We start from the raw sequence: 26,888 nt of genomic DNA on the forward strand, positions 1-26,888 counted from the left end.
GAATGCACACACTTAGCGGGGTCCTTCCTCTGCATTCATTTGGGCTCTAGCAGGAGTGCTAGCTGCTCAGACCAAGCATTTATTAGATTACCAGCAGCACAAACGCAGCTGGCACAATATGGCAGGGAGAACAGGTTTCCAAGCCCTGTGGATATAGCCAAGAAAAAATGAAAGCACTCAGCTATGCTAGAAGATGCACCAGGAAAGAATGGCTCTCAAGAGTGCATTGTCAAACACCCTTCTGCACAAGCACAGGCTGCCCCTCCATATCCAACCCTGGAAAGGTGATCTCAACACCTCAACCTGGAGATCCCAATCACCAACCCAAGTTGCCTGGCAGGCCTTTGAGCAGTCAGGAGGCAAGAGCATCCTGCACACACTGCTTACTGACCAGGGCCCCAAACCTCAGCCAAACCAACCATGAGTCTGCAAAATTACCTGAAGGAAGAAACATTATTCATTCCACCTTAAAACTGGCCTCTGAGGAGAGCTCACTGGGAACGCCTGTGGTCACCTTACTTCCCATAAGCCACAGGCTGAAGTTGCCCAAAGCAGGCAGCCCAACATCAGTCTCCCACATTAGACCCATCACTTCCAGTGCTCACTGCCCCAACACAAAAATGCCAAGAGGCTCCATCTGGAACTTCCTAATTCCTCTGAATGCAGGAGCACTGCATGCACACACACATCCCCGAACGGTGAGAGCTCTAACCTTAACTCAGCTATGTTTATGTCCCATCTGTTGCTCCACAACACCAGTGTAGGACCTGGGGGAAATCCTGCCTTCTCCATTACATCACTTCAGCCAAGAAACCAGAGCATGGATGCCACAGAGCACACCAGGGAAATGGGCCTTTCACGGTATGTGTTGAGAGGCACCAGGTCCTTTTTGACAGATATTAGCACAACAAGAAAAACTCCAGCAAAGGACCAATACGACTATCAGGGGAGGATTTCTAAGAAACCAGTCTGACCCAGAGAATCCAACAGGAGCACCAGAGAAAAAACAAAAACACACCTTCATGCAAACAGTTAGCACAGATAAGGACTTTAGGATGCCTCTGCCTTTTTTTTTTTACCCCAAAGGTCTGTGGCTTAGTGCTGGGGATTCTGCACAGCAGTCAATTTCATACTTCTTTCCTACTTGTAAAAAACCCAATTCTTTGCAACTCACCACAAAATTATTGTTTTAGCAGAAGAAAGACTGTCAAAATTATGACATATTTGGATTTCAAACAAGTCTTCAACCCAGAGTCTCAATTGGAGCAAAACTTCACTAAAAGAGGGTTTTTCCAAGGAGCTCTTCTGCTGAAAAGGACAGGGTAGAGCCCTAAGATAAGGCAGCCCAGAGCACTGGAACAGGAGATGCTCTGTTTATTTGATGGGTACCATGCTGCAGCTAGCAGCAGGATGCCAAGGAAGGAAAGGTCACTTTGCACAGCTTAGCAGAAGACTGAGTAGTTAGTCTAGAACATCAAGAAGACATCCCTGAAAGCAAGAGGATTCAGCCCAGATAATTGCACCATGAAGAATCATACAGAACATTTAAATAGGTGACATACCCAGCTCTGCCTCAGCTTGGGGATGTATGGGCTGACCTAGTCAGTAGTTATTACCCTTAACTTGGGGGACACAATGAGCCCAGCATCTCCCCACTGAAGAGCCTGTGGACACACAATACTTGTGTGACTATCACAGCCCTGAGAGACTGTCTTCACCCCTGCCCACACACCAGGCATTGGAGCCTTTTTAGCCAAAGACAGGATTTCCTTCTGTTCATTTCCCTTCTTGCAAAAGCATGCTGGCCACCAAGCCAGCTTCAGGAACAAACGACAAGAAAAGTTCATCTTTGGCTAGGCTAGGTAGACAGACAGGAGATCTTGGTTTGTTGGTCAAAGGAAGAGTACAGGCTTTCCTCTTGGGAGGCCTCCACTAATTCAAGCAACTACTGGCAGTGACAACAACCTCGCAAAGCCTTCAACTGTGATGTGCACATCTGGATCATGTCCCACAGGACTCTGGTCTTCACTGACACTCTTGAAGATTTGAGGATGGAGCAGTGAGAGGCAGGACAAATTAATTTAACTTCAAAGAAAGGAACACTAGAGATGCAGAGGAAGAGTGAGATGACGAGTTTAGTTTAAAACCACATCAATTAAGCTTCCTTTTAATTCAGGCAGAAGGATCTGCAAACAGGAAGGCTTCATTGGTTTCTCAAAGCAAGAGTATATTTTAATTTTACCATCATTAAGAAAATGTTATGATTTATGTGGCTGCTGTCAGACTAATATCTTTAGAATTTAGCTGGCTAAGCCAATTCATCTCTAAGACTGATGAAGGCTGATTGCTCTCTATGCAAAATGTATTAAAACTAAATGAGCAGTCTATTACTCAAATGCTGCTGATAATCTGTTAGCCAAGGTCCGTTAGTTGGGCTGCCTTGTTGCAAAAGAGAAGTTTTCATGCTCTGTACAGCTCTGATAAGACCAAGCTTACTTCAGGAAGCCTTTCTTTGTTTTGGTCTTTCAAGCAGATATCCAGAGAAGCAGCATAGTGCTGGAAGTGGCGCTCACTTGCCCCTCATTCCCAAAGAATGAGGCAATCTGCAGGAGCCACAAGTCCCAGCCAGCAGCCCAGAGAAGAGCTCTCTGGCTCATGATGTCTGTACTGGGATTTGTGATTTCTGTGGACTTATCTCTGCATTAATGAAAACACCCCTTCAGACAACCTTACTGCGGATACCACAGCTCCTGGAATGTTCTTGGTGCTGTCAGGGATGGAGGCCTCCTCAGGGGCTGAGGAAAATTATGTTCCTTGGAGAACTCCAGTGAGCAACCACAGCTTCTGAGGTGAATGGCATTTGCCCTTTTCTTTCCTTCCTCATAGTAGACTATTATTGTTATTTATTATCTTTAAAGTCCCCATATAATAATAATACCTGGGAAACAGATTGCTCCCGTCAGAAAACTGATTAGCTGGGATTTTTGAGGTTACTATATTTTGGATGCTCTTCTCCTTTGACAGCCTCTCCCTACAGCCCTCTTTGCAACACCAGCCTGTGCTTATAATTACACCAACATCACTTTTGATTTAAGGACTGTAATCCTTTGTCCTTGCTATAAACAACCTGCATTAAACACATGAACTGCATGTACCAAGAGAAAAATAAAGAGCTACAGAAAATTGTGAGTCAACACGAAAGCCACAGTAGTAAAGCCTGCCTATACAGAGAGAACCCTGGGATACACAGTCTCTGCTGGAATGCACTTGGTCTGGGAGCATGGAATACAAGGCACTAACCTGCCCTTCTCTCCCCTGAAGGAGGAGGATATTGCTCCAGAGTTGGGTCATGCAGTTTAAAAAGATCAGAACAGAGCACCCACGACACCTTCACAGCAAGGGCTGGGACTGGAGTGGACCCTCTGCACTTCAATTTCTGTACAGGATATCACCATGGAGTACCCTTGAGGTTTTGCATGATACAGGGTTTTTATTTAATGTTCGAGGCATTCCGCCAACAAAACCTTGCTAATTCACACTAATGACTAGGAGACCTACTGCAAATTAATTGCTAATTGGCAAAATTCATTAAATGAACAAACAGGATAAGAAATAACTGAAGATATAGCCTCCCCAAACAGACTCAGCTAATTTATTTTTGCGCACGATTCAGTTTTCATGATTTATGCTAATACTTTTAAGCACAGTTGTAAGTGTATTTGAATCTATTTTAGTAATGAAGCCTGAGTAACAGCAGAGCTTGCAACACAGTCCTGTTATATCTCACAGCATCACCACCTGGCAGGTAGAGACTGTCATGGGGACCTGCAGCAGGAATGGAAGAGGTCTGCAGGATCAGATTCAGTCAGGGCTCTTGAGTGATTATATCTGTGTGGCCATCTTAAGTGTCCTGCTTTCAATTCATCACTTTCTTCATAAATGATCCTCTTCTGATGCCCCCAACTTCCCACTCCTCCCCAAAAAATCTTCTTTTGTGCTGAAACCTTTTGTTTGGTCTATCACCAAAATACAAGGTTTTTAAAGTTAACCAGTGGTTATTTTAATATTTCACATGTACCTTCCCTGATGCTGCACTTCATTTTAATTCAATTTTAAGGTAATCTTCTCCTTAAAAATCAGCCTTCCTCAACCCTAAACAATATAACTGTCCTAAAAACATTAATTCTAAAATCTTCACACATCTGACCTGTGTCTGTACAGCTGTAAACTGGTTTTATGCACCAGCACCAGTATTGTTCAGCATTATAATACAACTCACTGACATTGAAAACCATCTTCCTTGTGGATTTCAACAGCAAGAAAACTTTCTCATTAGGCACTTTCTTCATGGATATCTTTAGAGTACTGAATGGTTTAGTAGATTTCCAGGAAGGAGTGCAAAAGTTTCAAATTAATAATGCTTTTTGCGTTTTCTGCCTGAAGGTCAAACATTCCTGGGCTGCATGGCTCTACTCTGCAGGAGCAGAGAGCCTCCATTCCTGTTCAGTTTTAAGACTCAAGGAAGGAAGGACCATAGTAAGTACTTCAGTCTTAGAGCTCTGAAATTTGAAAAACCTCATCTGAAAAATTCAGTTTTAGATATGAACCTGCACATTTCTGAAATTCTGAAGTGCTTTACTGCATGGAACTGAAGTGCTGCAGTGGAAGGTGGATGGGTAAATGCAATGAGTATATGCAAAAACTAGAAAAGTATGAAATTGCACAGGTATTCTCTGCCTCAATGAACATACATGCTCCCCTCTGCCCCAGCTTACAGCTATGTCTTCTGTCTGTGCCTGCTGCTCTGCCATGTTAAGACCTTGCACAGGTGAAAATAAGGAATAATACCACTATATGCCATCTCTCTGATGCTATGTGGGACATTAAACACAGCCATCTCTCTGGAGTGGCACATGACCATCAACTTGCTCCATCAGTGAAGTTTAATGCCAAATAAACCAATCTTTTAAAAAGAAAACATTTCTATAGCAACTTATGTAAATGGTTATTTAAGGGATTTTTGGACTGTGGTTAGACATACCTCACAAATTCCCAAATCAGTTGTGCAAAACTATAAATTCTGTACTTGCATCCGCCTAGTAAATTAACCCAGTTTTACAGGAATATACCTAGCGAAAGCTCTGTCAAGATGAGGGAGGCCAACAGATACCAGAGAAGCTCAGCACACCTTGGCATAGGGCAAAGAAGCAGCACACTGATCCTATAAACATTAATGCCTCATTATTCACCTGTAGCACTGATTCAAGGGGTAAAGCTAAAGATTTTCTGAAGGAACCGAAGGTCTGGGGCATCAATATCTCAGTATGAAGGGTTTTCACCAGTGCAGACAAAAGGGTCTTCAAGGTTTTTATACTCTCCCACCCCTTCTCCCCTGGAAAGGGGATACAGATTTCTTTGAAACAGTACAAGTGGCCTAAAATTAGGGCTACTTGGAATCCACAAAATTATGGCCGAGAACCTGGAAAGCATCAGCTCTCTCCCCATTTGACACATAGGCTATGACAAGAAACAAGACACCTGAGAAGACAAGAGGAACTCACACCTTGCCAGGACTGCCTGCCGTTTTGAAGATGGACATCCTCTGGCAAGCAAAGTATTATCAGCCACTTACCAATCCTGAGATTGCTTGTCCTTAAATTCCTTTTGCTTTAAAAATAGTGCAAGTCTATAAAACAAATGCAAAAGGACTACAGAAAGTGTTTGTGTCGTAAAAAATAAGAAAATACATGGTGCAGAAGAAAGAACTCCACAGAACATTTTGACTGGTGGGTATTTTATGCTAAAAGAACATTGCCAGAATGACACTACAGTAGTTTGCTTTAAGCAGATCTGCAGATTCCCAGATAGTCCTACTCTTGCCTCTCCCTACAGGCATGGAGACCAAGCTGAGACCTGTAGAGGTGGCTGCAGAAAATGGAAATGTCTGCAGCTTCTGAGCTGCATCTGACAGAAACAAATCAAGAGCACAGCAGTGTGTCCTGTGATTGCAGGGAGGGCCCTAGGACAGGCCACAGGAGGGGGAATTCCAAGGACATTCTACCATAGTACAAGAATGTCATGTAAACTTTCAGATCAGACACAGGAAAGTGTAGCAACACATGCATCTAGTCTTGAATTGATGTTGTTTTTCTCTTAAATAATTTAACTGAATCTGCACTTACACAAATACAAACAACCACAGTGACTAATTACAGTCCAATCATTATATTGGTTACACTAATGAAAGAAAAAAGTGATATATGTGGAGCTCCGCACATGTTACACACAATAAAACTGGCTGATGAATGACATTTGAGACTGTGTCACTGTGGGCACACAAAGGTAGTAAAAGCTTCTCAAATCCAGGACTGACAAAGGTCCCTGAGGCCTCATACTGCATGGACACTGTTGGTACTGGATGATTCAACAGAAGCAGCAACATGGAGTGTGCTTTCCAGAACTGCAATTTATTTTAAAGATCCCATTCCTGAACCCTAAGTGATCCCACTCCTGTACCCAGAGTGCTCTCCTTATACCCGAGAACCTGCTAAGGCTTTGGTCTAGATGCTCTCCCACATCAATGACCTCCACAAAAAAGGTGATGGATGCATTTTCTTTCAGCAATTTAACACTAAGTGTCTTTTGGTTTAGCTAAAAATAAAAATGGAGGAAAAGATATGTTGGATTCACCTTCTCTAGTTCATACACGATTTTGTATCCTTTGCAGTTCTCTTTAAAAATAAACACACCAATATTTTTGTCTTATTTCATTCTCTACCGACAGGAGTTTGATTAGGAAATGCACCAGCACTCTCTTGGCCCTAATTAAAGGGCATGTAATACAACAAATAGATGGCAATGCCACAACATGAATTCGATCCAGCCTGTGTCATTTCTTCATAAGTTTTATTCACAGAAATGAGAGAACTACTTCCCTTCTACACCTCTGTCAAACTCCCCATGGAAATTACTCCCAGCCACTCTCTTGTAGAGAGACATACAACTTCACTAATGAAAAATTGCTAGCAGAAGCAACAAGCACATCTCAGCTAACTAATCCATGGGATGCTCAGACCTGGAAACATAAACTTTCCCCACCTAATAAGGGTGTGCTGATCTCCACGAGATTGATGTCAGAACGCCTTGGAGTACAATCAATACAAAGCAAATAAATAATTAATTGCTTCAAGTAATTAAATTTATCAAATCCAAATAAGAATAACTGGTATTTTATGGAACTGCTTCCAAAAGCTGAACCTCTGAAGGGATGATATTGATCACAGAAGGACAGACAGATGTGTCACATGTTCACTGCCTATGAGGTCTGAGTTTGCATTAATGATAGGGAAGGAACAGAGCCAGCAGCCTCCAACGCAGGGTAAACAACCAGCATACTTGGCCATTTAATTATTGGTCAGATCAAATATAGAGAATAAACATGTCTAAACACATACATACAACCCCATCTTCCTCTAGAAATATTGTTCACCTTGGGCTTGAAGGAAACACTTAGTTCTCACTCCAAGAAAAAAAAAAAATGAAGAACTCACACACATGCTTTCCCCACACAACCACAGTAAATTCTTATTCATTAATCAGTGCTAAAAAAGTGCTCAGAAGGCTACTAAATATTTAAAAGATGGTGAGCGTGAATACTTGAATCAATGGGTACTAAAGCTCTACTTGTAATTTTCTTTCCTTTACTTCTTTCTTAATTTGTTCAACTGGCAAATTGTCTACAAGATCCCAGTTTAGCAGATGGAGTCAGGCTGCTGGCTGGAAGCCTTTTCTGAGGGGAGGAGGCCAGCTTTGAATGACTAAGCTGGAGCATCCTTCAGTCCCTTCTGCAGACTGAGAATTCTACAAACATCTTTTCATCACAGGGTTTGGTTTTGTTTCCAGATGAGACATCACTCAATCAATTCTCTTCCAGTTCCTTTGCTTCCAAACCCATGACAACAAAGCAAGGACAGACATACACACTTCAACATGCAGGAGATGGTACAAACATCCACCCTTTTCCATGTATCACCTTCCTTCTTAAAAGCACTGCTGCAACAATTCAACAGCATTACCAAAATCGTAAGTTAAAATCCACAGACAGGGCTGAGAGAGGAGAACAACTTAAACCACACTGCAGAGAGGTTAAGTATGCTAAAGTCAAGTGCTCCAAACATAACAAAGTCAAAGACAAAGGTTATATTTAAAGGAAAGCTGAACATAACATTTCACTGAGTTGAAATCAGAACAAAATCAGTTCTGCCCTACTGAAGTAAAATCATGCCCAGATCACAAACACGTGGTTACTGTTGGTTTGTCTGGATCCTGGAAAAGATCCAAGTTCAACAGCTCCCATTTTCCTTCAGGCAGATCCACAGCAAAGTATTCCTTCCTCATAGCTCCCTGCTTTCCCTTTAGTCTTTTCCTCACCTTTCCCTGTTGAAATTCCCTACACATCTCTCTTCTTCTCTGGCTCTTTGGCTGTCTTGACCTCCCAGCTGAGCAGAGCTGGTATAACAGGAAGTTCTCCAGAAGTAATGCTTAGGATTAATAATACACTTCTAATGTTATTTTCATAACACTGTTTTACTAACATCAAATGCAAAGGTCTAAAATTCTTTTCAAGAAACTCTTGGAAGACTCACCCCTTCCCAAACATCTGCTACAGCCTCTTGTTCTCAGTGGCACCAAGGCAATACACTGCCTTGAATTAAGAGGAAGCTTTTCATAATGCCCAGCTTCCCACTGCCTTAGAGAAACTTGTAGTCTGTGCTGTCAGGAGGCAGAGGGAAATCCCATGCAGAGCAAGGGCACGGGGGCTGTGGCCTCCTTTGCCTGTGGCCACAGTCCCATGGAGAACAATGGGAGACTGAGGCCAGTCTGATAGAAGGCAGCTTGTCGAAGTCACTGCAGAAGATTACTCTTCAGCGTCTGCTGAAGGAGAAACTTTCAGTTATGAAGAATAATGGCTGTAAGTGACCATTAATCCTCTCAGGAAAAAAAAAAAAACAGTCTTCAAATTCAGCCTGTCCATAAGATTGTGTAAGCTTTAACGACAGGGGGAATTTGAAGAGCCATGGCTATTGTCATAAAAACTACTGGGAACAAATTAAGTTGAATACGGATTCCTAACTTTTTCTTCAAGGACTCATTTCTATAAATTAATTTTAACTCAGATTTGAGACTAATTGTAAATCCTCAGGGAAAAAAAATCTCTAATCAAAGAGTAAGTGCTATTATCCTGGGGATGATATGGTACATTTTTCACACATGACAGAGGTTGAGCCCTATCTCACTGCAAAATCACCTAACCACGAAGGCGTAAAGCACAGTAGAAAAGTATAAAATAAAGGAGGACAACAGAAGCCTTTAGGTGAGGAACTCTTTAGGTCTTCAGGCAAAAGAACTTACTGCAGGACAGCACAAGCTTTTAGAAATCATTTTTCAATGTGCTAAGAGCAAAATATCTTATGCTGGATGTTGCCAAAGTATGAATTTCCAGCACTTCATTCCAATTCCTCACTTAATCCTAGTCAGCCTCCACCCTGATCAATTCAACATCCCTGGAGTTCAGAGGGTTTGCCATATAAATCCCACAAGTAAAATAATTTGGATTAGCATGGACTGTCAGCTCCATAACATTTGGCACTTCAGCACCTGTTACCAGTTCAAAAGGCCTGTACTGACCTCATGTAATTAATTCTCCCCATCATGCATCTGTGAAGCAACTGAGTCTAATAGCTCCTGTTTTAAAAACAGAGAAGGCTCGGATAAAGAAGTCAGGTGACTGGCTAAAAGCCACAAATGAATTAATTTTTCTAGGTTAGAGGTAGGTTTCACATTTCCAAACTGCAAAGTGTTGTTTTTTCGCCTAGATCAGTGATGAATCATCTTTCTAATTCACAAACCACTGGTAATTCTAAGAAAAGTATTTAACTCCTTAAAAATTTCAAGAAAAACATAGAAAGATACTGTAGGTCACTCCAGAAGCTCGGATGCTACAGGCTAAAAGTTGCTGAATCAGACTGCCATGCCTCAGCTTAGCACTGCATCTTGTGAGCATTAAAGGGAACAGATAAAAGCATGTACCACCCATTTTCATGAAGGCTGGGATTTGAATTGCCTGTTTGGCGCACAAAAAGACTGCTGGCTTTGCCAGATGGTTCCATCACTGATACATTATTGCTCAGCTTCTCTTCCAGAGGGGGTAAAAAAAATAGAAAAGATCAACCATTACTTATTAGTTTTCAAAATCCAAATCAATCTCCATAAATTACTCTATTTATCTTAGTGCCAAAGAACACATCTGCCACGTCTCAATAAATCTCAACACTTGCACTGCAGTCTTGCTTGTCTCTGGACTGGGATCTCCTCAAGGCTGTAGCCCCTCACTCAAACAGGTATCCTGCAGATGGTGGCACTGGTACATTGAAGGAGCCCCTCAGCAGTGACCCTGCTGAGGCACCCCACCTCTAACACACACATGCACCAGTACATCAAAGTAGCATTATCCCAAACACATTTCTATTAACAGCCAGCAAGATCTGAAACCATTCTATCAAAAGAACATTCCATGAAAAGTCTTTTAAATTTACTAGGCCAAGTGAGGATGCCAGGCAAGGAATGTACTAATCCAACTTCACTATAATAAAGCAATTAATTTTTTTTTTTTTTGGCTAGGAAAAAAGCAAAAAGTACTTGCATGGGCACACAGGATTTTGCTATCAAAACTTCTCTGAAAACATTCAGTTGACCAAGCAGGTTTAAGTTATTTGATATCCCAAAACCTGTGGCTAAGAGTCAGATGTTAAGTCTTGCTGATACAAGAAAGCAGTACAAAAACAGCAAGAAAGTTCTTTATCCAGGAGTATCTCTGCAATAGATTGAATACAGGGGCTTTTCTAAAAAATATCTTCTAAGATAATGTAAATAGAAAAGCTAAAAATTCTACGCATTTATGTGTTTCTGTTTTTCTCAAGGCAACCTGAACATCCAGTTCTTAATCGTCTTAACTAGATTATCTTTTAAGGTCCTTCCCAACCCAAACCACTCCAAAAGAACCTCTCAGCTAGTAACACACGTGCTCCAAAGGGCCCATTAGCTCTGGCTGTGAGCTGTGTTTGGACTAGACAGCTCCACTTGGTTCTGTTACAGCTGTCTAACAGCAGAGCAGGCACACTAGTGACAAACACCAGTAAGTTCAGGTGCCTCTGCAAGGCAATGAGTTGGCTTCCAGAGAGCCAGCATTCCAGGTTTCTGAGTCTCCACGTTTATGGAATTCCTTTCTTATTTTAGAGGCAAGAACTTGACTGTCTTTAGCTATAAAAGGATGAGGAGAGAGCCAGGCAAAATGAAAGACGTTAACAGGGGTCCCATGGGAACAGGACAAGAGCCTACCCTCTGGCTCCGCAGCGTGACACCTGCAGATTTGAAGTCAGGAAACTTGATGCCAGCAGTCTCAGGAACAGCCTGAAAGAGATTGAAACAGGATGTGTTGATGGAGGAAACACAAGAAACACAAGATTTCATATAGAGACTATTTGAAGGGGAAACACGATTTCCTATGACAGAGAACCACCTGCCACGGCCACATGCCAGACCTGAGGCAAGAGGAAAATCCCAAGCAAAGGGATTCAGTGGGAAAATCCCAAGCAATTCATTGAGAAAAATACTCCAGTTCAAGACATCTTTGGGAAGCTCAAACATTTTTGGTCAGTTGGTTTAAATGCACTGCTCTGCACAGAGACTTACATCCACCCACACAGAAACCCTGACCCTACATTGTATTCGTACGTATTTGCACAGTATCATCCTTATCCAACTTTGACCCATTTCACTGATCAAAACAGCCCAGGACTTCCCTAAATCTTGCCTTTTGACTGTAAACTCCCTAAGGAATGAGCTAAGAAACCTCTGATCTGTAGACATGAGCCCACTAATGAGGATGCAAGGACTGCCCCCTCCCAGGGAGGCCTGCTGTTCATCCATGTTTTGCCATTTGTCCATTCATTAGACAGTTTCCTTTCTTACTTTGTATTTTAAGCACAGCATTAAAATGCAGCAAACTTCCAATACTTCTGTTGCTGACAGCAGAGCATATGGTTTCAACAAAATGGAAAAAAACAAATGCAATCCCTTATAAATCTATGCTGATCTGCAAAGGAAAAGGTGAGCAGACTTTTAAACTATTAAAAGTGCACAGGCTATCTGAGCACTGAATGGTTTGGGGTCCCCTGAATGGGTCAGCAATACTTAGGATTCAAGCTAAGAATAGCCACAGCCTCTGCAAAACACATGCACAATTGCACTTTTTCCAAAACTAACTCACCTCAAATCTCTCCATTTCTTTGGAGACAGCATTTGTCTTGCTGCTCCCAGATTTTTCTGCAGAGAGGTTATGCAGCTTGCTCTTTCTTTGTTCCAGACAGGGCTGAGACAGCCAGGGCTGCCCCAAGATCATAAGAGATGCTGAAGGACAGAGACTCAATTTTTCAAGTTCCCTGTCAATAACTCTCTCATCCCTATCAGCTATCTCTAGGTCTTGGTCTTGAGGTGGCATCCTGTAAACCACTCTGCATGGCCAGGCAGTAATAATATTTCAGTTATCTGTTGTCTGCCCAATAAACACAGGACCCAGGAAAAGATTCCTAAACATGACCATGAAGGAAAAAGTATTCTCTAACTACCAACAGGGCTAATGAACTTGTAGAGATCACTTTGATCTTTGGTAGGATATAGCCTCCCTGCTTGCATTATTAATGACAAACAAGGCTGCAATCAAAAAACAATCCTCTCTGCTTCCTTTGAATGAAGCCTGGCTTCCAAACTCCCCAAACTCTGCCCCTCAGCCTGTTGCTGAACACCCTCACACAAGCAGTGTAAGGAAATCAGCATTGTTCCCTCAGCCAAGCCAACTCTGACTTGCATTCAGCAATAAGCAATTAAATGGGTTCTTTTGCCTGATGTGCTTGTACAGCCTGTATATGCTGTAAACGCTTCAACCTCAATTGACTCTTTGCTAAATGATTTTCCTTTGTTGAAATGATGCTGATGCAGCTCCCGATTCAAATTCTTAGTTAAAATGCAATTTTTTTCTTAACATTTCCTGGCTATAGTTGGTAATTGACTCCTAATGGACTCTGTCATGGTTGAAATGATGCTAGTGCAACAACAGAAACTGCTTCTCTGCCCACCCTGCTGTGCCTGTGCACTACATGCCCGCAGACAGGCCCCAGCCAACATTTAGGGGTGGACTCCCTCACTTCAGCATCCTCAGCATCTTTATAGCCCCATTCTCTAGCCCTCTTTTTCTCACTACCACCAATGACAAACTGCTTTCTCTACAGGGAGATATGCCAGCCATGGCTGAGCTTTCCCAGAACAACCCTTAAGGGAATTCAATGCACAAGGTGCCCAGTGATATTATACTCATCACACAGCAGGGACACACATGGGACACGACAGAGCAAAAGAGTGTTTTGAGGAAGTGGTGGCCATTAGGCAGACTTCAAGCAATAACTGTCTAGAATTCACTGCTTCCCTCCCCTCTCTGTAAAGAATCTTTTGGAGAAAAATGGCACAAGTGCTCTCTGTTCACAAGGTGGAGGGACAGGAATTCCCAGGGACTCACTGGAAACATCTGAGATTTTTTTAACAGCCCTTTCCTACTGAAGGTGCTGAATTTAGATCAGTCCATGCTGTCCTCCTCTTTCCAGAAAGGGAAACTGAGGTAGCATCAAATGTGAACTGAAAGCCGTATTCTGGGCTCCTTAGACTGCAGCTCAGCTCATGGAGAAACAGCAACACCTCCCAGAATACAAGAGTCCCACAGCAGGGCTGCTCTGATCACAGCTGAGGATCAGGGGAGGGGCATGCACTGAGCTTGGGGAGATGCTGCTGAGATCCAGGAGCTGGGGAAGAAAGGAAAACTTGAACTAGAAAAAGAAGGCAGGTGAAAGACAATGGGTTTGTGGGCCAACCCTACACAGCAGTAACAGAATACACTTGGAAAAAGCAGGGAGACGCTTCTCCTTGCCATGATGCATGAATAGTTGGCATTATTTCACCCCTTTACTCAGGCAGGGAAAGAGTAACAGGACTTAAACCAGCATTTTTCAAATGGGGGAGAGACCAAGAGCACACCAGGGGACTCTGACAATGGGTGCCTTACACCAATCTGCCTTCCAAAGATGTAACCAAAAAACATCTGCCAGAAGGCAGCCAGAAGTTACCTCCCCACCCAAAAAGGGCCTGATACCCATAGGACTGCTGCAGAAAACATATTACCCAGCCAGAACATAAACAGGGTGAAAGGGGAAAAAATGAGAGAGAAATGTTTACAGGCTTCTCTGTCTCCTTCTTCTGTGGCAGCTTCTTCTTGGGAGCCTTGCGCTCAGCACGCCTCTGCTCAGTGGTGGTGTCAGCAGCTGTGATGAGCTTCTGCAGGTCTTGGGTTCTCTTTTCTCTCTCTTTCTTCCTGGTTTCAATTTTGCGGAGCTCCTGGATGAGGTATTCTTCTTCTGCCACCTGCAGACCAGAGCACGTCAGGGCAGTCAGAGAGCAGAGGAGGCCTGGCAAGGCAATGGGGCCATCTACCGATAACAGTTCTGCCCTGGGCCAGCCCGGGAATGATTTTATGGTCCTGCTTAACTTCTTGGATTTGTAGAGGATGTTACATTCCATAACCTTACTGTGCACCCATGGCAATGCCACTCTACAGAATGGCAGGTATTGTATCACAACATTTATGATGCACTCTTCAACAATCCATAATTACTAATCCCATCTTTCAGAGACCAAAAGCACAGACAGAAGGGTTAAAGCCCAAATATGCTGTAGTTGCAAATAGAGCGTTGTGAAAAGCTAGCTCCCCTCCCTAGACATAGCATAGAGAACCCAGAACAGCTGTGCCTAGTACTGACACCTATAAATGGAGAGGAAGCAGAGTAAGTCACATACGAACTTTCCTTGGAGGCAACTAACTGAAAAGGATGCTCTCCCCCAGCCTATGGAGAACACACTTTCTTAATCTCTAAACTGTAGGATCTTTACATGACTTGAACATAGAGAAAAACTAAGCATGCGGATTTAGTCTTTGATGTTTTCTGGAAAGATTTTTAAATAAATAATTATCTCAAATAAATAACTCTCTCCACAAGACTCCTGTACCCATAAGGACACTGAGAATTTGCTTCTATCAGATGACTAATACAGGTCAGTGTCACTGAGAAAGTCCTGGCAGCTACCAGAGACGATTACTCTGCTCATGTAGGCCTTTCTCCTGGATAGTCAGATTTCTCAATTATTGTCCTTTTAAACTCCTTAAAGGGACAAAAGCTGTACTTGGGTGTTGCTTTTTTCTTGCCCAGCCCTTCTTTATCTTTCCCACCCTCTGGCCTGCATCATACACCTACTAATTCAACTTATCAATCTTCTGGAGAAGTGATGCTCTCTTCCCCAAGTTACCTGCTCTGGTGTCCTATTGTAAAGCCTTTCCAGCTGTTCCTTCCTTCGTCTCTCATGGCCAGCATCAAAGACTGGGATTTTTAGGTCTGTGCCTGGAGCTGCACGAATGTTTGCCAGCTTGGCACAAATGTGGTAATACCGTTCCTTCAGGTCCTCCACTGACCTTTTCTGTGGAAGACATCACAGGAGGACAACATTATGGAAGAACTAAGCAAAACCTTGTGCAGTAGCCACCTAAGGACCACCAGCTGAAGGATGTCACATACAGCACAAGACACGGTGCCTGGGAGGAAGGCCAGCAGAAGCCCTTGCAGGTGCTAGGGGAATGACAGGGAAGGAGGAGTTTCTCAGTGAATGCATTAACTGTCACGGGTTCACAGCTTTAAAAACACCCACCAAATGATCCAACAGTGCTGAGGGTTTAGAGACAATACAGCAGTAAAGCATCCCAAGCAGTGAAGATAAAAGGATGCAAGGAGAATTGAGAGGAGAAAGCCTGTGAGCAGGAAACTGCAATAAATGTGCAGGTCTCTGAGCTGCTCCAGACAACGGTCATTCAAGTCACAGCCAAGAGGGTATCAGCTGCATCAATTCACTGCCCATGATTTCATGAAGTCTGAGCTGTGTTCCATTAACCCAAGCACAAAAGACTTTGGGCTGCTCAGCTGGCCATACTCTTGTTATTTAACTTTGCTACAGGCACTTCATGTGAGCATTTCAGAGGATAACAGAAACAGCATTTAGTGCTATTCTGTACATGTCACATTATTCCCTATGTCACTTGGAGGCATGGAAGCAGTATAGGAGATCAGCAATCATGACTCCAGGGCTGCAATTTCAGACTGCTGATGGTCCATTTCACAGCAGAGATGATGGAAACTTGCACCATGTCAGACCACAAGTCAGGAGCAGCACCACGGAGAAGTCCCAGCCCCCAGGGTTCATTGGCAGATCTTTCTCCAAGGGCCTAGACTGAAATCCAAAACATCTAGCCTGCTCAATTAAACTCCTCAACTGCCTTATCTTCAAGGAACAACAAGATGTTCTCCTGGCAGGTGCAAACCTTCTAACTTTCTAATAAAACACAACAGGGAATGAGAACAAGTCACAGCAGATTGAATTACAAACAAAGCAAGCAGCAATGTCTTGTGCTGGAAATTCAATATTCCTTGCTGCCAATAATTCATTATTTTCCCCTAATTAAGTTGATACGAAGGGTAATTTGGTCTTTCAAGTGCAGAAAACCCTGCATATGCCATAGCAGCAGGTTGCTAGCAGCAACTTGGCCCCCAGGACTCACCTTGAACTGCTGGTGATCGTAGCGGTCGTGAATGACCACAAAGCGCAGATCAAAGCGCCGAGCCAGGTCAAAGAGATGGTCTGTCTCAGCTTTGGTCCACGCATCATCATGGAGATACATCTGGTACTCCTGCTCTGAGTAGACAGGAACCTGCACTGTCTGTGGAAAGAAGAGAAAAACCATGGTAGCTCTCCTGCAGCACTGCCCTCCTCACTGCCAAGATACCTGAGCCAAGAGCATGAGCACAGCACTGACAGGAGGGGGCTGCGGGGACCCTGAGCAATGAATCCTGACAGGAAACATGAGGAGCAGGCAGAGGACTTGATATGGAGCAATGTGTGATCCCAAGGCCATAATGAGACGTTCAGGGAAGCCTACCAGAAATTACTGCCTAGGAGGTTGAAACCTATTTCAAATGGTTGACACAGGCAGAGGTCAGCAACCCACATCCTGACTATGGGTTTCAAAACTTCAGGCTAACATGACAGTGAAACCAAGGTTCAGCCAGCCTCCCTGCATTCCTCCCATACAGCAAAACCAATACCTTGGCACAAAGTGCTCTGACAATTAACTCTTTACTTGGGTTGGGACATGCTCACTTGTACAGGAAGAACAGGAAAGGCAAGGAGCAGTAATCCCCAGCCTTTAGCACACCTTCTGCTTTGATACTCAGACTACTTCTTTCATGTTTTGTGCAGACAGTATCATGAAGATCTTGAAGACTGTGTACTGTACAACTGAAGGCCATAAACTTGGCAAGTAACTTTGTCCCTCCCTTCCCCATAGATCTTTTCCCCAGCAGAATGACAGAACCAAATGACAGCCCAGCTCTCACAGTGTCCCAGGTGCCTAAAAGACCAAGCCCACACTACTGCCATTATCCTGGAACTGCTCTGCAAGGGCTCTATCCAGAACACAGGTGTCACATGAGTACTAAAGAAACAGCAAAAGTACTTACTATATAGGGGAAATCCTAGCATGTGGTAAAGCAAAAGCATAAACAAGCCTTTGCTTTTCTCCCTTATTTCCCCTCACTCACTTCCTCAAGAAGCAAAACTTTGCTCAGCCTGAGGAGGTCCTGCCTCCAGAAGAAAACTGCGTTCATGCAAGCAGCAGATGTGCTTCAACATCTCAGTGGTTTTGTGTCTTGTCACCAGAAAAGTCGTCCTCATGAACTCCATACAGCTCTGATGAGCATTTCTGAGCCTCCAAAATATAACTTCTTTAGGTCTACTGCCCTTCCTCTATCATTTAGACACAAAAACTCAAAGGTGAAGCAGATCTCTTGGGGATGCACTGAAACTAAACCTTCAAGTACCACTTCCAGCGGGAGCAAGGTCATCTTATCAGACACTCTAATGATGTCTCATGCACATCATGAAACAAAATAATTTCTAGAGGAACACATACACACGAGAAGAGCCAGCAGGGCCTTCTGCAGGGGATGGAAGGGAAGGTGGCAGATACCCTATCAGACAAGAGAAAGCAACAAGAGCAAAGACACTTCCAGAACACTTCCTCAGCACCCACTCATGGCTGCTCAGGTGAGAATCACTGAGAAATCAGAAGGTGGGAACAGATGGAAAGCTTGAGCCAACCACCGGTTGACTATACATTCAAATGCAACATAACCATGTAAAGGCAAATATGACCCCCAGAGAGGGATTTCCAGCAGAAACTGGCAGGGTTTCAACTGCAAAACAAGAACACTGGCAGGAATACCAACTACAACACTACTGATCCCTGGTCAGGAAAGATGCACTGAAATGGAAACAAGTACAAAGAACATGAGTAATGGGGTGGTGAGCTTGTCTTCCCACAGCAGACTGGAAGAGAATAGAGCCTAGCAAAGGAAGTCTGAAAGAGAATCTGACTGCAGGCTTCAAGTATGCTAGATGAAATAAAAGGAATACTCATGGGAAGAAAAGAACAACTGAAATAAGAACAAAGAAATTGACTTGCAAAGAAATGCCAATTTAACATGGAAAATTTAACCTGGAAATGAAATGGAGCAAAGATAATCTAGAAGAGCTTCCCAAGGAAGCACAGGGGCAGGAAAAGCCAAGTGCTTTTCAAAAGGAACTTGATCAGTTTATGAAAGGGACTAGATTGTGGCAGGACCTGAAAAAGCAAAGAGGAGGATTCAATGGCCCAGAAACCCTCTCTCAGTCCAATATTTCACACTATAAACTCACAAAATTATGAGTATTAAATTAGCTGAAACTGCTCAGCATCCTGGAGCCACAAGTCAGCTCTGTGAAAACATCAGCACAGTGCCTAACAGAGGTGAAAACACAAATCAAACAGTAAAAATTATGAGGGAAATAGAGAAAAACAGCCCACATAAATCCACCGTGCTCTCCTAAGTGCAACACTCACTCCTAGTCCACCCATTTCAAAAGAAAGGATATTTGAGAACAAAGGAGTGCACAGGAGGGCATGTCACATTACAGAAAACACAGTACACAGCTAGGACAATTTACTACATCATGTAACACAAGATCTCAGAGGGACTAAACCACAAGGCAGCAGTTTGAAATGAGCAGAAGAAAGCACCTTTGCACACCACACAAAATTAACCTGAAGAACTCATTAGCATGGGTTACTCACAAAGCAGCTCTCTACCCTGAATGTACCTAGCAAGAATTATTAAATACAAATTTAAAATTAAGAAATCCTTAAACCAAAGACCACCATAAGGTAGGAAAATATGTATTTGCCCTCTTCTCATACTCTTTGGCTAAGCCTTTACTGATGGTATCCAAAAAAAACAGTATTGACTGAGAGAAAACTTTGCTCTAACACCAGCAAAGCCGCTTTTAGACTCCTATTTCACACCCTGAAACAAGGCTCAGTGTACATGGTGAAACCCAAGTTCACATTTTGGATCTCACAACAAAGAGGAGGGAATTGTATTGGAGACTGGAAGCACAGAGAAAAGGAAAAGCAACTGAGCAGTGACCCAGAAGCTTGGTTAAAGAGCTTGAGTGACCAACACAGGAAAACAGGCTCATGCCAAGGAGAGAGAAAGATTCAGCCAGAAATATCAAGTATGTGAGAAGAAACCCACGAAAGAAAAGTAAGTAAATTTCCTCTGATAAACCAAATATCTGCAAAACTCTTCATCAGTGCCTTCAACTTTGTCAACTACAGCACCACAAGGATAACAACTTGCTCCTGATATCACAGAATTGTGCATCTGCAGATGGCAGAGGTCTGTACCACTAATCTAAAGGTTACAGCCTTGCTGAAGGCTCTTCTGTATGTCAGTTCACAGTACCTGATAAAGTTAAGGAAACGAGAATCTTATAATTAAAACACCCATATGTGATGTGTGGCCCCCTCTGATAAACTCAGTTGAACTCAGCCAAAACCAGTTCCAGCAGTAGAGTCTTAGAAACAATTAGCCTCACAAAGTTTCACTCAGACAGCTACATAGGTGCCTCGACTAAGTGAGTCATACTTCAGACTTCCACCCCAGACATCAGAGAAGAGATACCACAGGAGGCTCTTACCAATGTCCCAGCTAGAGGAAAAGCATCAGTCAGCGCTTGAGCCTTCTAACATATAAGGTCAACCAACCACTTAACTCTGCAGGAAGCCAAGCTTTGTTAGAGCTGATGCTCTGTGGGTTACAAACTTAAAATATTGTATACGGTTACACACAAGCAGAGCTTTTGTGGAATCATGTTAGCACACGGTTTTTTCACTCTTTCAGATTTGCATCATGAAGGGAGTTAAATTACATTATGGAAGCACCCTAACTCCGCTCCTTCCTAACTTTGGAGGTCCTGACTTTGAAGTATAAATCTTGATGTAGTTTTCTTTGTGCATACACATGAAAGACCCAGCCACTCAAAGCAGATACATCTGGGACAAAAGACAGCAGGAGATTACAACAACACATTGTGGCAATTTAATGTAAGACGCAAAGAACAGGGGACTGCACCACACTGATACCAGGAGAGCAATTTCAGAGGGAACACAAAGTAATTCAGCATCTGTGCTGGAATCTGGCCAAGAGGTTGCAAGCCACCTTTTTGGCCATGAAGCTCAAGCTATTTTTTTCATATTGAGCAAAATAACAAGACTTATGACTTTTATGTCTCACTCAGAATAGAATACCTTTTAATACCCTGAGCCTGTAATCAGGGGGAGGATGTTGGTCAGGAACAGAGGTAAGTATCACGAGTCCTCCTCACCAAATCCATGACTACACACCTGAAACACTGGGGTCTCTAGCAAGCTCTGACCACATACAAAAGCCCACTTCTCCTGAATGTAATGGAGATATCAGTCCATGGTCACATGGCTGCAGGTCATGGTGCAATACAATTACCAGATCTAACTCAGCCTTCACTGTTGAAAGAATCAACTTCCTGTATGGACAGCCAAGAAACTGGCTGAAGGGTATTTTCCAGCTGCTATTTATGTGCTTTTGTTTGAATGTGCTCCCACTTACTTTATTAAATCTGGCAAAAGGGTAATCCTTCCCTTCCTCTGCTGCTCTCCTCCAGTGGTAGAACATCGCTCCATCTTTCCTTGCTGGGTTGGTGAAAGGCATCCACTTCCATGGCCGGACTTTCTTGGAGCCCAGTTTTGCTTTTACTGTTCGATAACCCTGAGTTGTATCACTTGGCAGCAGCGGAGGTGCATCCCTGTGGTGGAGAAAAGTGCTATGAGAAGCAAGGAGCAGCTCAAGACAAACCCAAAGAGATTTCAGGCTCAGAACTCTTTTTGCAGATATAAAAGCAGGTGCTGTTCCCAGCTGAGATTAGGAAAGAATTAAATTTCCTATATCAGGCAAACCCCTCAAATTTAGAAGAGAGAAAACAGACACTGTCCATGACTAAGAGAAGGGCACAAACATGGGCCGAGCACAGAGGGGAATCCATCTGGGAAGCAAGACTGCCCCTGGTTTCAAGAGGATGCTGCCCTGCCACCAAAAGCCCAGGCCACTCCACAACCTGCACATATGACCATGTGCTCTTACTTCTTGTCAGAATAGAGAAGTGCATAAACTTCTCGGTGCATTCCTTCTGGCCTCTTAAACGTCAATGTCTCTGAAGATTTCTTGGATTTTTTCTGAAACAAAAGAATTGCACTTTAGATTCAGATGCAGAAATTCCTGAGGGAACATTAAAACTGTATAACCTGGTGCCCTGTGATGGTTTTTACTTTTATCTGGTTTTAGACACCTTGAATTTCTCCACAAGAGTGCCTATTCCTGGTGTAAGACACTGACAGACAGAACGTACCCACCTTCAGTGATAGGGCTCACCAGTACCCACATTTGCTCTTGCTGATAACACACTTAAATTCCAACCTCTGAACATCTGGCTGTAGATTGCATGGGCTGGTGCACTAAGTCCTTTCTTACTAGGCAAGCACTGTCCTCCCTCAGAGGTATTAATGCATTTAATTAAGTGATTCTCTACCTTTTCAAGAAGACAATAAATAAGAAATATCTTCCCAGCTTTTTATAGATTTTGTCACTTTGTTCTGCAGCAGCTTCAGTTTTAACCACCTATGATTAAACTCTTGGAGTAGCCCCTTGGCAAAACCCCCAGTATCACCTACCAAAGCTCTCTGGTCCCAGCTCCACTCTCCCATTTACACAGCAAACAATTTTTTGACAGTTTCTTCATAAGAGGAATTCAGTGTACACAACTCAACCCGGCCCCTAAACTCTTGACAGAACTGATGGTCTCTAAGACACAGTCCAACTCATACCCATATAAAAGTTTATCAATAATCAACTGTATCAGCTCATCAGCTTTGGATTTAGGTAGGTACAGTAATAGCAACACTAAGAAGTTACACCTTATTTTAGAGGGAAAAGTTTACTGAGCATTTGGTCTAACTGTATCATCTTTATAACTACTACTAGCCCAGTCACTACTATTACATACTTGATTACCAAATCTCTACCAAATTTTAAATCTGAATATTTTCCAGTAGTAAAACTAACACTGCATCATAAATTATGTTAAATCCATACAGTCACTTATAGCAAGCAAATTAAAAATTCCACTGAAAAAAATAAGTCCCTGTCATCTTGGACTACAACTACTTTCCATAAAACTTCATGACAGACATGCATTATATCAGCACCTTTTCATTGCCAATCAAACACCTTTCTCCTAGTGTGTCCATCACTTTGTCCAGGAGCAATGTAAGGCCAACCAAGGCAGTTACCCACAGGTCACCACATACCCTTGTGTGAACACAGGCTTCTGGAGTTCCCCCTAAGTTCCCAGATTTATTAGAAGTTAATATCAGCAGGCCAGAGATCAGCTCACCCAGCTCTTTTAGGAGTTGAGAACAAATTACTTGGTCATGCTGATTTAAATGTTTTTATGCCTAGTAATTTTTATTTTAACATTCTCAGTCCCTAATGGACTGGAAAGGACTTCATAGTTCTCTTGTGATTTCAAGACATCAATCTGTTTCTTTTCTAATTGAGAACAGATCTATTTCCTGAGCAAGTGCTGCACTGTTATTAGCAACTTTACATTCTCCATGTGATAACAGCTTACACCTTTGGTTTGGCTTAGTTTCAGTACTTTGCAGAAAATCAGAATGTTTCATTCAAGTGGCCTCCTGCACCCCTCCTAAAACTTTTCACAGTACCTTCCCTTCCTCTCTTTTCCCATTACAGTAAACTTGAAGAGAAAACCATCTTGGTCCCTGCTCCAAAGACACAGCCAGCAACCAGTACTCCTTTGGCTCTTTGCTGCCTAACACACATGTATATTTAAACCAAAGAACTCATAACTCCAAACACTCAGCGGCAACACTGCAGGCTGAATCCAGCCAACAGGCTGCTCACCAGACACCGTTCACCAACACAGCTGATAACTGGGAATTTCAGCATTTCAGCCTTTAAATGACTGGAACTCACTGATTGTCCATTACACCAGTGTGCCTTAGCAAGGCAGTGAAACTACAGTGCTTCTCTTCAGAAACAAACATTTCAGAGGAGGAAAACAGTAACAGCCAGGAAGTGCTTTTGGGGATGGAGTGGTTGTGTATATTTAGTTTTGTTTTGATTTTTTCCCTGAATACACAGGCTTTACTTCAAATCAGACCATCTCCATAAGAGAGCTCCCTGGGCTCATTTCAAAGCACCTCCACATCTCATAACTACTCCTAAGTCGACCTTCCCAACACCTTGCAAAACATGGGACACCCACGACTTTGCCCAAATATAAAATACAGAAGACAACAAGATACTGTAGCACATTACCACACAGAATGCAGCACATCATGTCACACATCCTTAACAGAGCTTATTAACTTGCCACGTTCCCGCAGGCAATGCATCCCAGTTGTCCAAAACCCCAGCCACATGCCTTCCCCACACAGGTTGTAAGACTTCTGTCATTGAAACTAGTCAGACAATATTTTCTTACTTCTAAAACAAGACTGTGTTATATTATTTCCATTTGCTTTGAGGCTAGATACCTCACAAAATTAGAATTTTAGAGACAGCGGAGAATGTCCTAGGGCCTGGCCCAGCTCAGTAGGACACCACTTACACAGCTCCAGCTTAAATCCCACACCAGATGCCATAGCACAAGTAATTAAGAAGGTACACGCTTTATTCCATCTTTTCTTCCAATATTCACCCCAAACACCACAGGCAAGGTCAGTAAGTGCCCAGAAATCACGCAGCAGCCCCTCAGGGCACTGCAGGTCACCTTATCCGAGTTGATGATGTCCTTTTTGTTGATGGTGCCCGTGTTCTCTGACTCCACGCCTCCCAGCTCCAGGATGTCCCGTACATCTGCCCCCGTCGCCATGTCTCCGCCTGCCCTGTGGCCTTCTCTGCGCCGTCCTGTCCGTCCCCTCCAGCTCTGGGAGGGCGGGAAACCGGGGGTCGGGGGTTAACTCCCGCGGGGGTATCCCGGACTCATACAAACACGCGTAGGTGCGTGTGTATATACATACACACACGGATATCTGCGCACACACACGCATATACATGCACACGCACATTCACACATTTACATCTACATAGACACACACCCCCCTCGGCCGCCTCCCATCCCCCCGCCAGGCCCAACAACGGGGCCTTGCACCCGGCGGGTCCCGGGGGTTCCGCACGCCGCGCCCGCAGCCCGCAGCCCCGCGGGGGGATCCCGGGAGGCCCGCGGGAGGGCGTTCGGGACGCGGCGCTCCCCGCGCGGCCGCGGCCGCCCCGCTCAGAGCGGGACCCGCGCACCCACCGGCGCCGGCTCCGCGGCCACCGGGACGTGCGGCGCATACGGCGGCCCGGGCAGCGCCGCTTCCGCTCCCGCCAAGAGGCGCCCGGAAGTGCCCGGAGCGCTTTCAGGGACACACCACACGAGGATGAGAGCGAAGGATGGCGGGTTCGAGTCCCGCTGCTGGTAGGTCGTGGCCGCTCGGCCCGAGGCCGCCGGCGCCGCTTTTTTTGCGGCCCCGCGGCAGCGCCCGGCCCCAACCGGGTGTCGGCACCCCCGCCCCACTCAGGGCGTACAGCCCGCTGCTGGCGTAGCTCGCTCCCGCGCCAGGAGGTGGCAGCACCGCCGCGCCCGACCGGCGCCTCCGAGCCCGGCCCGCGGGGCGGGGAGAGGGCGCCGCGAGTCCGCTCGTCGTGCCTGTCGTGGCCCCAGGTGCTGCGACCCCGTTCCCTCGGGGACTCTGTCGTGGGTTGCAGCTCTCCCGGAGTCCCGGGGCTGACCCTAGTTTCCCGCAGAGCTCATGAGGAGTTATTCCGTCTCCTTTCCCGAGGCGCTCGCTGGCGGCTTTGCCCTGTCCAGTTCTCCCCGGCAGCCGTGCTAGGGGCCAGCCCGGTGCCAGCCGCACTCGAGCTGCTCGGCCTGGCTTCGTGTGCCACAGCATGCGCTCCTCGCCCTCATGGTCTGTGCCTCAGAGCTGCAGCGCTCACATGAGGCAGCCCGGAGTGAAAGTTTTATTAATTAATAAGACTGTCCTGTTTCCTCTTCCCTGTGGGAAGAGATGGGGAAAAAAGGAAACGGGAGAAAACAGTGTAGGGCCAGGGGGACTTCGAGAAATCACCTTCCTGTCAGATCAAAGCACGGCAAGGCTGCCTGGTAGAGGTTTACCTGAAGCAGATGGTTTCTGCACAAGGCACAGAGATTCACTGGGACCTGCTGGCCGCTTTGGATAGTTCAGGAGAGGGAGTGCCTCTGAGGGGAATCTCTTCTCCTGTGCAGCCCTGGGATGAGTTAAGCCCCACTTGCTCTTACATGGAATCCCTTAACGCCAGCCTGGCTGTGCTGAAGTTAGCACCATTCGCATCCTGTTGGTGAACCCTTCCCACGAGGACTGGCACATCACCTCTGTATCAGCGCCCAGCCAGTGCCACTGTGCCATTATAGGAACATTATGTGACGCTCCCCAGAGTACCATCTGTTGTCCCCAAAAATCATTTATCCCTTTTCTATTCCTTTCCACACTACCCGGGATGGCTTTTAGCATCTTGGCCCTTCCACAGGGACAGAGCTGATCCTGAGGTTTTCCCTGTCCTACCTATTTGCTCTCAGCTCTGCCTCATCCACCCAAGTCGTCCCCCATCAGTGTGTGTGTGTGGACACTGCTAATAATTTCTAGTACATTTCCTTGCTCTTTGCCGCAGCTGTCCTGGAAGTGGGGTCCACATTCACCCAAGGTGGGCTTGCAGAGGGAGACAAGGCTTTCCCAAGTTTTGCAGTCTCCTCCTGCCTGGCAAGCCTGGTACTGCGGCTGCATGGACAGCTTTGTAAGACCAAAAAAGCGGCCTCTCTTTTTGCCACTCATGGGGGGGGGGGGGGGGGGGGGTTGTTCACAGTCCGTTCCCCCTGTTAAACAGCACTTAAAGAAAACAAAAGCCGGTTCCAAAAAATAAAACGCAGAGACAGATGGGCCATTCAGTGCGTTTTTTGATTATATCTCCCACTTATCGGCCTGCCTCCCCCACATCTCTGTGAGCCTCAGGAGCTGTGTCCCACAAGGAGCTGTATGGACCTGCAGGTGAAACACATTAACTAGGTGCTTCTGCTAATGGGCTCATCAGCAAGGCAATTAGCACTGCTTCAGGGGGGGCCTGGAGTTATTGTTTCTGGCCACTGCATCCCAGAACTTGCACAGAGCAAAG

At 44.6% G+C, this 26,888-nt stretch overlaps 1 protein-coding gene across 2 annotated transcripts in view; it reads right to left on the reverse strand.

Annotated features, from left to right (window-relative positions):
* The window catches only part of DMAP1 (DNA methyltransferase 1 associated protein 1), a 29,069-nt gene extending 3,949 nt beyond the window's left edge, over nucleotides 1-25,120 (reverse strand). The window contains exons 1-8 of one of the 2 annotated variants that reach the window (XM_088169766.1): nucleotides 24,997-25,120; nucleotides 24,469-24,624; nucleotides 21,759-21,850; nucleotides 21,228-21,423; nucleotides 16,766-16,924; nucleotides 15,466-15,633; nucleotides 14,341-14,526; nucleotides 11,398-11,469 (exon numbers count right to left, since the gene is read on the reverse strand). In XM_088169766.1, the coding sequence (XP_088025892.1) occupies nucleotides 11,398-11,469; nucleotides 14,341-14,526; nucleotides 15,466-15,633; nucleotides 16,766-16,924; nucleotides 21,228-21,423; nucleotides 21,759-21,850; nucleotides 24,469-24,570 (975 nt within the window). In that variant the 5' untranslated portion in view covers nucleotides 24,571-24,624; nucleotides 24,997-25,120. The other variant, XM_088169767.1, reaches the window with a different exon arrangement.
* Nucleotides 25,121-26,888: the final 1,768 nt, after the last annotated feature.

The sequence above is a fragment of the Sturnus vulgaris genome, chromosome 9 (genome assembly GCF_052056855.1).
Source record: "Sturnus vulgaris isolate bStuVul1 chromosome 9, bStuVul1.hap1, whole genome shotgun sequence".
NCBI classification, from domain to species: Eukaryota; Metazoa; Chordata; class Aves; order Passeriformes; family Sturnidae; genus Sturnus; species Sturnus vulgaris.